Genomic DNA, 12744 nt, shown 5'->3' with positions numbered 1-12744 from the left:
TTAATTGTAGTATAAAAATCAAACATTCTGAAACTATTTTAATGCCACTTAATTAGATATTTGACAGCACGTCACTGCTTAAGAGCAAACAACTCAACTGTAGCTGTGAAGATCGACAAAAATATGTCAGTCAAGGGTAATTTTTATATAGTAGGTAGTTTATCGTGTCTTATAATGGGTGCATTGATGATAATTGTGGCTTGCAAGGATGATAACATTGGGTCTATTGCGTGAAGTTGTCCAATTAACACGAAATAGAACCTGTCAAATTATGATTATCTCGCATTACCCGTAAACATTTTTAAACATAAGGTTTTACATATAATTTGTCCTACCACCGAGTACAAAAAATGACCCACAATTTATGTATGACAAGGTTTTGTAAACTATACTTTTTTTGGATTTTGCGGTTGGTCACAAAAACCATAACAACACGTGACACGTTTACGGCTATTTGACTCTCATTGAGATAACTTTCTTTGTAAACGTGAAATAGTCGTCGGGCCCTATTATATTACACTATATATATTATATATATATATATTACAGTATTATGATATATAATTAATATTATACACTGAATTGTGATAGTTAATAACCACATGGATTAAAGAGACCTTTTAATTGTCCGCTCTCTGAGCTGGTTGGCTGGTGTCATCAGAATTTATATATTAAATTATACGTAGTTTTAAACAATTAACATAGTCTTGTTTCTTTAGATTCAACGCGGTTGGCCACAACCCATATAGAATTATAAAATAAGCATAATATGCGTCCGGCGGAGTATTTTAATTGCAGTCCAAATCTCTCATTGGCAAAGTCTTGCGCGGTACGAGACTAAATCTAGAAAATTACTCTTGCAAGGCAATGCTGTATCAAAATTCTTAAGATCACTTGACCTTTGTTGTATTTTAGGGATAATTGTACTTCATATATAGATATATGATTAGAACAATAATGCATGCATAGCACATTAATTTTTTAAATGTTTCATTCCCTAGATTAAGATGTGTTATTATGTAATGTTAATAACACATATAGCGGATATAAAATTTCGCTTCAAAAGCAACGAGTGGAACAGGATGGATTCAAATACCAAAATATGATGCACTACTCTACTACGTCCGAAGCCTAGTGTTTAACATATATAGTCGGTTATAACCTGAATTCTATATTCAAATTTTAACAAAACAACATTGACATATTAATAAAATATGTACACGTATTACAGTTTAAAATCAATACTGTATACGTAATATAACGTTTCAAAAATTCTATTACAATAACCTTGTCATACATAATCTACAAAGCATAAACGGTCAACAATAAACTTGTCCATATCACGTCTCACAAAATCGTAACTGAACTTTATGGCTCAACAAAAATGTATGCTTTTGCAATGAATATAATTACCCACTTTCATTGAGCAATTAATGTCCTCTAAATATTTTCAGTTCAAATTAAGTAATTAACGGCTGTTGATCTATTATCTTGATTTGTGCTTGACAAATGTTTGACAGCATGATAATTTATATAAATTATTTTAATGTGGTTATTTTATTGTATGTAGTTGTTTATGTATGTTGACATAACAATTTATGATGCAGTTTAGTGGAAGACATTTTTAAGTCATAATTACATAGGAAAAAGATTTTTTCCTGAATAGTCACGTTGATTTCTTTTAGTGAAATTAGTGGATGGGCCTAAGTTGAGGATATTGCGGAAAACTTGATAAAGATCACAATACAAATGTAAGCTTTTTGAGAGCTGTAATAAGGTGACTTAATTAAAGCTCTCAAAAGCTATTAAGTTTATTTAGAAGATAGCGTTCCAAATTTTAATACAGCACCTCTTTTACACACTAATTATCTTTTAAATAATCGACCAGTACCATGACACACATAATAGCTTTTTAATAATGGGGTTTCAATACTCTATTGTAAAAACTATAGCAAGGTCTTACCAACCCCACCTATTGTTATTGAATGTTTAATATAAAAACCAATGATTATTTGACGTTGACATCAATCACTGACCAGCATTCCAATCAAAACCAAAATGTTCAGCAAAGTGAGTTATTTATTACGATAACCTTAATTTTAATACAGTACCTATTTTAAATAGAGCACAATATAAAAATATAAAAAGCTTATTGAAAAAGTATTACAATTTTGCATAGAGGATTAGGAGATTATTAATTAATTGACCATAATTGTAACTTATAAACAATAAAGGTGTCTTAAGTTAAAAAAATTGTGTAATTCTAGATTGTAGCTTTTGGAGCCATCCTGGCCGTAGCCAACGCCGGCTACTACGCTCACGGACCAGCTGTATCTTCTCAAAGCATTGTTCGTCATGATGAAGCTTTAGGACACCTGGCTGCTCCAGCATATGCCGTGCCTTTGGCGTATGCCGCACCTTTAGCCTATGCTGCCCCTGTGGCCTATTCTGGATCCTACGAGGGACATGATGAACATGTAATTAAAATTAGTAATTATACAGACTCTAACGGTTTTAAAATAATTATGTATAAAAGGTCGTTTTAGCGTTTATTTGCCTACAACATTGTAATCAATTACTTAATTCACTTTTTTTTTTAAATAGGCCTATCCAAAATACGACTTTGCGTACTCTGTGGCTGACCCTCACACCGGAGACCACAAGTCTCAGCACGAAAGCCGGGACGGTGACGCAGTCCACGGCTCCTACTCCTTGGTGCAGCCCGATGGGGTTCTAAGAGAGGTCCACTACACCGCTGATGACCACAACGGGTAATGCAAATTATATTGACATAATAGAAGTTGCAGTATTGGTAAACTTCAATATGAGATAATTTTTGTAGATCATGTGGGGCATCGAAAATTAGGTTAAAAGTCTAACGAAGTTTAGTGAATTTGTATTTATCACAACTGTTTTGGCTTTTGGTTACAGTTTCAACGCCGTCGTTCAATACTCCGGCCCTTCCTACCACGCCCAGCCAGCCTACCACCATTACTAATTCCTAAGTTCTGATTGGGAACTTTAAACTTAAGTTTATTTATTCAAATATAAAACTCTATCATCAAAACTTGTTTCACTTATTTGAAAAAAAAACAGCATTGTAGTTGGTACATAACAAATCAAAGGTTTAAGCTAGTATTACACTGTTTTTAAATATCTATTTATCGTCCTAATCATTTAGTGGATACTTTACAAATAGTTCAAGTATTGTAATAATTGTATCACATATATTTCGTATGTTGCTTTAAATGGCGTTTTATATGAGAGAAGATAAGACCGCCGAAAGAATACCTCAAGAAGATAATATTTTGCTTCCATCCAGCGGCAAACATACAGCTTTATATATACGTTCGTAGACTTTCAGATGATGTGCCTATGCAAATAAAATGGCCACGAATATGAGATAAAAGGTTATATAAAAAAATGAAATGGCTTTATTTTAAAACCTGGTCTAAAGATATATTTATTTGCAATATCAGTAATAGATAATAAATAATTTATTTTGGGATATAAGATACAGGTATCACATATTTCACGTCAATAAATTTGAATCGGTAGACATCTCTACTCGTCGGCAAAGAAGACAGAGGATGTAGACCGAGGGGAAAGCCGACGTAAAAAACTCTCGGTACCCTTTTAAAAAGCAAATCATCATACAAAAATACCATGTCGAACAACATTTACTTTAAAACAATATAAATACTTACATCTCTATTGGTAAAAATATACCATGGTAAGAAACAATTTACTCTTCAAAGAGAATATAAAATTGGACCAATGTTAAACTACGAATCGTATGTATTCTTAGGTTGTTAAAAATATAACATGCAAATAACCGCTAGGGATATGAAGTAATATCAAGATAATATGTACATATCTTTGACCCTTAAGAATTAAATAAATTTCATAATTGTCATTGTAACACTGTGAGAAAATATTGACTTTGATTTTTCGATTTGCGTAATATCCGAATTCGCACGATAAAGCTGCTTGTATAAGAATTTTGGCTGATTACTCAAACTGTAATCTCGAGTATCAATTTATATTTATAAACAAGTAAGATACAGAGATATAGGTTCAACTTAAGTTTTATTACTTCTTTAATGAAACCCAGGACATCCAGACCGGAGTTACGGCTGTGGTCATAAATAGCCTGTTTATTTATTTTTTAAACGCAATTTTTTGACTGAATTATGTTAATTAGTATTTTTGAAAATATAGCTGTGTTATTCATACATTTGCTTAAATAAACTCTTTTTTTTCGCTTTTGACCTCATCTTTTTGTATCTGTTTCATGATCATAAATTTTGCCAATAGGCAAGAGCAGTGCCTAACTGATTCTTGTTTCTGTGCCTAACTGACCATCGAGGTTTTGGGTCTAAGACATGCCGTTTTCCACACACTGTGCCAGCACAACCGGGGTTTGAACCTGCGACGACAGAGACAAGAGACACGCTCAGGCCAACATAGCTCTAAAATAAATTATTTAAATTCTTCAATATTGTTCTGGTGCATGTTGGTGCACTTTACATACAACGGAACTGTGTTAATCTATCTCCTTAATTACTTTAACATCCGATATAAAATCAATGTACTAGAAAATTACTATCGAAACAATATTTTAATAGTAAGCTGCATTTGTTATAATTTTACACCTCACTGGTGGTATGTCTATAAAAAAGATAAGTCAAGTACAATCTAAATTATATAAAATAATATAATTAATAAATTATTAAATAATTAAAATAATTATAAAAATATTACGTATATAATTATACTAATTTATGTTAGTCAGTTGTTAGCCGCTTTGCTAAACATTTCGTCTGTTCAATCAATATAGGTATGTAAAATTGCACTTTATCTGTATTTCTTTTTGACGTTCAAAAGTGTACCTAAATAAATATTATCTCTTTTGTATTGATCTTTATATAACTTAGAGTGACTTAATTAAAACTATTAAGCATCTTCTCCAACGCTGGACTGGTTTATATGATAACATTTTAAAAACCCTTGCAGATTAAGTATTGTTGCTATATATGCTTTAAAATGTTACATTAAACAATCGTAATTTTAAAAACCGCCAAAACACTTTTCCAGATAGAGTCATGCCTCTAAAAATGTAAATAGACGTTTTTACGTGTTCTTCATCATATTTAATATACACATGTATTATATTTTAAAAATATATAGGCAAATACATATTATTTAATAAGAATGAAACTTCATCGTCGAATCGATAATTTGTGTTCGTTTTATGTCACGTGACAAACGTATTAAATTGCACTTTTAAATCATATATTTCTTGTTTTCTTTTTAAAGCCTTTACTATTATATCTGTCTAATATTTATTATTTACTATATTAGTACATTACGCTAATTGGTACAACGATCCATAGATTGTTTTCATGACTAAGCACATTGCGTTATAACAAGTAATATAATTTAAAACGGCCGTTATCCGTTACTGGTATCCTTGACACCCCACTCATTTTCATTTTATATAAAAAGTGATCGAGTTAAATTCATATCACACTTAATCCACAACTTAACGAGCAACGTTTAATTCTAATTCAACAACATGTTCAGCAAAGTACGTTTTTTTTAATATTATTATAAATTTATACAGCCCTTTACAGTTACTATTAATAAAAAAATAATTTATTTATCTAATTAATAAAGTTATCCTATTTAGGTTATCGCATTCGGCGCTTTCTTAGCCGCTGCCAAAGCTGGTCTCCACGGCCAAGCTGTGTCATCTCAGAGCATCGTCCGTCATGACACCGGCTATGGATCAGCTGCCTACGCTCCTTTAGCCTACGGAGGTCATTATGGAGCTTCTCACTACGATGGACACGACACCTATGTAAGCATTTAGAATGATAATACGTCATACCTACAACACTTTTCGATTTCATACTAATTTCTGAAAGAAATATTTCGATAAAAGCTGTATAGTTTTTTCTACTTTCATTGGAAACATTTTTACTTCAAATTAATCATAAAGAACATAAATAGCTAAGTATAACTTTTTTGTAGGCGCACCCAAACTACGACTTCTCCTACTCCGTGGCTGACCCCCACACCGGAGACCACAAGACACAGCACGAGAGTCGCGACGGTGACGCAGTCCACGGCTCCTACTCCTTGGTGCAGCCCGATGGCTCCCTCAGACAGGTCCACTACACCGCTGATGACCACAACGGGTAAGAAATATTTTGTGAATAAATTTAAAGAGTTCAAATAAAAGACTTTTTGTTATAGGTAGATTTCCATCCCTAAACATTTCTTAGTTTAATAAAACTATCTATATATAGTATTAATGTAAATGTTATTACTTTTTCAGATTCAACGCAGTAGTACACAACTCCGCGCCCTCAGTTCACCCCCAGCACGCCTACCACCACCACTACTAAGCTATCCTCAAAGTTCCTACAAAATGACTGTGCAATAAATTATGTTTAAACTAATGTATATCTTTTATTAAATCTGCTATTGTATAGTTGTTAAGATTATGATTATGGTTTAAAAAGCATTGCATTTATACCATTCTAGCAACACGCTAGATATTTGTCATACATGGTGAAATGGTTGCAACTCCTTACAAACCTTGTGTAAAAGAAAAAACTTGGCGATTAAAAACAGTGGCGGAACGTTTATTGCCAGTTCTTCTCTTCCTTTCTTCGCCCTTGATTTGACAACTGGCCGTTAATGTAAAATTAGAAGTGTGAAATATGTATCTAAATAGTATTTTTATTCTACTAGCGATACTTTTATTCTAGTTTTATACAAAAAAAACTACTCTGTGGGTCTATGCATGACCTTATAAAAATTTTAGTCTGTGGCAAGCACTTATAGTTTCAATAAGAATATTTATTGAATATTATGTACTTATATTCTTATTTGACGTTCATAATTGTACATTGTTTTTTAATATATTTTTTAATCCATCTGCAATCAGCCTCTTGGCTTTAATCAGATTTTATGAGAAATTATGGCGATTATGGAAATCCAATATTTTTTGATTCCCTCCGTAATTCCTAAACTGTCAGACTGCTGCAAGTTTCGCCCTTTTCAGCCGATACAAACTGTCCGTCGTTTCCAAGAGGCTCGAAGCTAGGTTAACGTGTTGCTGAAGTCTCATTTTGTATCGCACGGTTGATCTTTTACTGTCTTCCTCGACATTGGCAATTCCCAAATATTTATGGACTTTAGCATTTCGCCTTAACCAAGACGCCTCGCTTATATTTAGCAGTGTTTTGTTTTGGAGCCGCTGCAGCATTTCAATATTAGAGCGGCTTGCTGACCCCCAGAGCTGTATCCCATAGAACCTATTCGTTTTATTACAGTTTTGTGGATGAAACGTTACGGCCAACAGCCACTGCTTATTTTTAAGTTTACAACAAAATTCCTAAATTCTCATGTAATTCTACATATTTTTCTTACGTTATGTTTCAATGTCTATATCGCAGTTAACTAGCTAAATTAAATTAAAAGGGCGCCGTTTAACTAGCGGCCTGAAAGATGTTTAGCCAGTTGATCAAACAGCTAGGCAAATGACTTGGATCGATGACGTTTCATTACTTGCCTAGGTTGTTGACGCTTTATTTAAATTTAATTCTACTTTCTACCATTCTCAATCTCGAAACGAATATCTTCGCTAGTTGGCTGCGAACTGAACAAAGCTTTAAAATAGTAGTAATAAGCCAATAGAAGGTCAAATTTACTAATCTATTATTACAAGTTTTATGATCAGATAGTTTCTTTTTCAATTTGCGTTGTAATTCGAAAATTACAATGGATAAAATTATAGTAAAATTTATTTAGGTACAGGCACCTTCAAGGGTGAATTAATTTCTAATAGATTTTTATAGAAATAGCAGGATAAGTCTAATAGACTCTCCTGAATAAAATAGATAAAGATAGAGACATCTGGCAAGGGTCGGAGGGGGCCTACACTCAAGAGTGGGGGGGGGGCATATCCACAAGCGACAACATATTACTACTAACATTTCGGAATAAATAAAAACTCCGAAATGGAACTGAAGGATATGGAACTTACTTCAATGCTTAAAAGGCCGACGCACTTTCGAGACTTCTGGCCATTTGCCTTCTGTAACATAATAAACGATTTAAATAAGTTATTAAAACTCGACTTGTAGAAATGGAAGCAGATTTATCATATTCATTTCAAGGACTGCATGAAAATATTGAAATTTTAAAATATCGCAATACTATGCTTAAAAATTGAGCATTGATGGACTAGTAGACTATTAGGACTTTCTGTATATTATACGTGCATTTAACGCTCGGTCGTACGGTTTAAATATAGAATTCAGAAATAAATGCGGCTTTCGTGACAATAAATAATACTTAGTTATTAATCAACCTCTAAACGAGGTCTTAAAATTTACCTACCAATAAAAATGTGAGGTAATTAACTGATACGTTTAATTTAAACAAGCCAATTTCTTGTTAATTAATATATTAATCGTTACATACGTTCATGAATTTTTATAATTCTGCCGTCTGGTCTCATTTCTTCAAAATTTAAAACTATGTATATGTTTATAACATATGTATTATGTTTTTAATATTATTATCATTACTTTATTTTTACTAAATTGTTTAAGTATAGGTACTTGAAAATAAGATACCCAGGATTCAGATAATATATTAATGTTATTATGTATTATTTATTATTCCACCAATTTTATAGAATACAATTAATATTGAGACAATATTTTAATTAAAGTTATTACTGGGGCGTTTAAATTATTACAAATAGAAGGCACTTTGTAATTATTTTCCGCCTAGTATGCAATGAGATGTTATATTCGGTTTTCAAGGGTGTACTATTATTTTTAGTACCTGACCCCTAGAAATGTATTTAATATGATAAGTAAGCCCTAAATGGCTCGATTTCAAATTTTTAGCAATGACAACCAAACTTCGAGGGCGATTGGTATTTTCGTTTAGGGTTTGCAAATGTTTTTTTTAATAACTATACTGTTTATAATTAGAACTATAGACCCTAATTTTTACATACTCGATTATTTACATTACGGAATTACGTTCAGTAATGTAAAGCTTTCGCGGTATGGCACATTGCGTTATAACAAGTAATATAATTTAAAACGGCCGTTATCCGTTACTAGTATCCTTGACACCCCACTCATTTTCATTTTATATAAAAAGTGATTGAGTTAAATTCATATCACACTTAATCCACAACTTAACGTGCAACGTTTAATTCTAATTCCACAACATGATCAGCAAAGTACGTTTTTTTTAATATTATTATAAATTTATACAGCCCTTTACAGTTACTATTAATAAAAAAATAATTTATTTATCTAATTAATAAAGTTATCCTATTTAGGTTATCGCATTCGGCGCTTTCTTAGCCGCTGCCAAAGCTGGTCTCCACGGCCAAGCTGTGTCATCTCAGAGCATCGTCCGTCATGACACCGGCTATGGATCAGCTGCCTACGCTCCTTTAGCCTACGGAGGTCATTATGGAGCTTCTCACTACGATGGACACGACACCTATGTAAGCATTTAGAATGATAATACGTCATACCTACAACACTTTTCGATTTCATACTAATTTCTGAAAGAAATATTATTTTTACTTCAAATTGATCATAAAGAACATAAATTGCTAAGTATAACTTTTTTGTAGGCGCACCCAAAATACGACTTCTCCTACTCCGTGGCTGACCCCCACACCGGAGACCACAAGACCCAGCACGAGAGTCGCGACGGTGACGCAGTCCACGGCTCCTACTCCTTGGTGCAGCCCGATGGCTCCCTCAGACAGGTCCACTACACTGCTGATGACCACAACGGGTAAGAAATTGTTTGCTTGGAATTTAGTGCGTTCAATTCATTAAAATATTTTTCGTTGTATATCTCTCCTTCTCTTAAGATCTCTAAGTTATTAATTTATGTCTTATTATTTTTCAGATTCAACGCAGTAGTACACAACTCCGCGCCCTCAGTTCACCCCCAGCACGCCTACCACCACCACTACTAAGCTATCTTCAAAGTTCCTACAAAACGACTGTGCAATAAATTATGTTTAAACTAATGTATATCTTTTATTATACATGCCCATAATATTTACATTTATCCTGAAATTCAGGCAATGACATGAGAGAAAAATACATTTTATTCAATGTTTTGTTTTAGTACTTTAAATAATTGATTTATGTAGAAGTTCAATAATCTTAAATAAACAAAATCTTGTTTATGAAACATAAAAGGCTTTTTATCAATCTCTGTATCCTGCACTTCTGTCCGCGTTAATTAAACCCTAAACTAAACCATAGCTTCCTTAATAAATTAACACTTCATTACAATTTGTTTTTAAATCGGTGCCCAAACAAATTGTTTACAAAACGATATGATTTTCTCCGATTATAAAATTTTCATTAATGCTTAGTTCTTATTGTAAACTATGTTACTCACTGATAAATAGATTTTATTTTGATAAGAAAACTTTTCAAAATGCTTCATTAGTTTTGAGCCTACAACACATATCATGCATTAAAAATTATCATCGCATAAAAAAAGTTTACAATTTTTTGTACATGACTGGTGAGAGAAGCAAACGAGTAGTGTAACCACGTTTACATATATATAAACGATAGGTGGTACGATACGTGTATATGATGTTTTTTTATATATCGGGCAGTATACTCACCTGATATTAAGAGATATCTCCACCCATACACACTCTCATTGCCAGAAGTCTTGCAAGTGCGACGCGGACCTTTAAGTAATTCGTATGGTGTTTATTTGACCCTCAGTTGAATTGGTTGGAAATTCAGTGCGCAGCTGGTTCCACATAGTGGTAGGCTTGCTAGGCAAAAACTGCTTTTAGTAACGCTCAGTAAGGGAACAATGGTACTCCAGCATCTGCAGAGTATTGTTTAGTGTATTGTTCATCTAAAACCATGTTTAAATAGTTGATGGAATTTTTGTTAATTTCGACCTTAGCTTTTTTATATATCGACTTAATAGATGGAACGTTTTTTCTATACAATTAGGTACTTCTATTATATATTGTATATTTAAATAAACTTGAATTCTAGTTTTTTATTTGTTTTACACAAAACCTTGCAACTAACTAAACGTATTTTTAAGGTATATTTTTTTTATTTCGTTTTAAGAATCTCATGAAATGCTAAACTTACGTACGGAATTAGGCATAAATGTTTTCTTTAATCCTTTTTCCTTACATAGACAGATGTATTTTGTTAACATAAATATTATTTAATTGCTACAATTAGCTTAGTAGCAAAACGATTAGTTTATTTATTATTTAAAAAGTTTATAACGATTACATTTATAATTTTAAATTTTAATAGCCAATAGACCTAGAACAAAACTAAAAAACAACAAACTCAATTTCTACGTTACGTCTTTGCCCCATAAATATTGTTGTCTCTGAGACCATATGTGTTCACTTAATCCGAAGGCAGCAAATATTTTTAATTTAAATACTTTAATATTATAATAATTTATTTGGTTTAAATCAGAGAAACATATTTACAGATGAAACTGTTATCAGCAGGACTAACTTTTAGTGAGCGGCTTGTTCCGTCCACTAACGCCCAAACCCAATAACCTATCTCAATCCATTTTTGACCATCTGATATAGACATCTTAATCTTAATATTTATAAATGTGTGCCAATAACCAATCGACGGATTGTAACAGTCATTTGTCGATACAAGCTATTCATGGTAGGTCGGATCGGTGTGTGTGGATAGACCTTGGTTAGAAAATGACAGATCGCTGTGCCAATATCCTAGCTCAAGATTGAAACTTACACCAGTGTTTAAAATAATTAAGATTCTATTTGATATGTTTAAAACAGAGACGTGTTTATTTTAATATTATATTAAATTAAATTTTATTTTATTTATTTACTTTATTTAATTTATATTGATTATCAAATATGAGTTTAAAGAGCGAAGGGATTGCATTCTATCCGTTGCCAAAAATCGATTTGTCTTCGTAGGGTTTGGTTTTTGGGATGCAGTTAGGAGATCGATCTACTGCCACGGTCTGATCTCAGATTGTTCTCAATCTGAGATTGTGGATTAATTATTGGGTTCGGGAAGAAAACTTTCTATAGATTTTCATGAGGTTCTGCTGCACCTCGATCAAGAAATAAATTAAACCAAGAGGCGTGTTGCTTTCAATTAAGTAAGATACATTTACGCAGGACACTACAAAAACTATGTGACATCGCTGTAGTAACAGTAATTTTATCTTACAAGTGTAAATTATAAATTTCTTAAGGAACATCAAAGAGCAAATCCGTTAGCAAAAAGCGTGTGATGCAACCATTTAAATTATCTATTACAGTGTACGATGTATCATTAAGAAAATCTTCAAAAATTTTATCGAGTGGAACACAAGAACACAATAATAATTGTAAATATGAGGAGGTCATTCGAAATTAGAAATCTAATTACACTCTAATGATATTTTTGAGTGTTTTAACCTAATTAAAAATACAGAAAGTATTTTCTTATGGTCATAATAATATTAATATTTACTCAGATGTACTTTTACTTAGATACTATTGATACAAAAAAATATATATTTTCCAAGTAAAAATCGCGAAATATGTTTAAAATGAATATCATAAACACCCATTATGCTAAATTACCTGCATCATGAGCATGCCCTACACATACGCCTTCATGCTTACCGTCACTTTACACCATG

The 12744-nt window shown here is 32.3% G+C and overlaps 1 protein-coding gene across 1 annotated transcript; it reads left to right on the top strand.

The window, feature by feature from the left end:
- The first annotated feature begins 2029 nt into the window (after positions 1–2029).
- Positions 2030–10090, top strand: LOC110997858 (cuticle protein 18.6-like). Its single transcript, XM_045629835.1, has 7 exons — positions 2030–2070; positions 2268–2477; positions 2605–2771; positions 6344–6404; positions 9380–9550; positions 9683–9849; positions 9967–10090. The coding sequence occupies exons 1-7, from the start codon at positions 2059–2061 to the stop codon at positions 10034–10036; spliced, it is 858 nt and encodes a 285-aa protein (XP_045485791.1). The 5' UTR covers positions 2030–2058; the 3' UTR covers positions 10037–10090.
- Positions 10091–12744: the final 2654 nt, after the last annotated feature.

The sequence above is a fragment of the Pieris rapae genome, chromosome 10 (genome assembly GCF_905147795.1).
Source record: "Pieris rapae chromosome 10, ilPieRapa1.1, whole genome shotgun sequence".
Classification (NCBI taxonomy): Eukaryota; Metazoa; Arthropoda; class Insecta; order Lepidoptera; family Pieridae; genus Pieris; species Pieris rapae.
The sequence above is the reverse complement of the archived record's forward strand: the minus strand, read 5'-3'. Positions and strand labels throughout refer to the sequence as shown.

Excerpts from the sequence above, each read along its gene's own strand:
- LOC110997858 (XM_045629835.1), top strand. Across the intron at positions 6,405-9,379 it reads CCCAGCACGCCTACCACCAC|GTTATCGCATTCGGCGCTTT; the intron begins CACTACTAAGCT and ends TATCCTATTTAG. Across the intron at positions 9,551-9,682 it reads ACGATGGACACGACACCTAT|GCGCACCCAAAATACGACTT; the intron begins GTAAGCATTTAG and ends ACTTTTTTGTAG.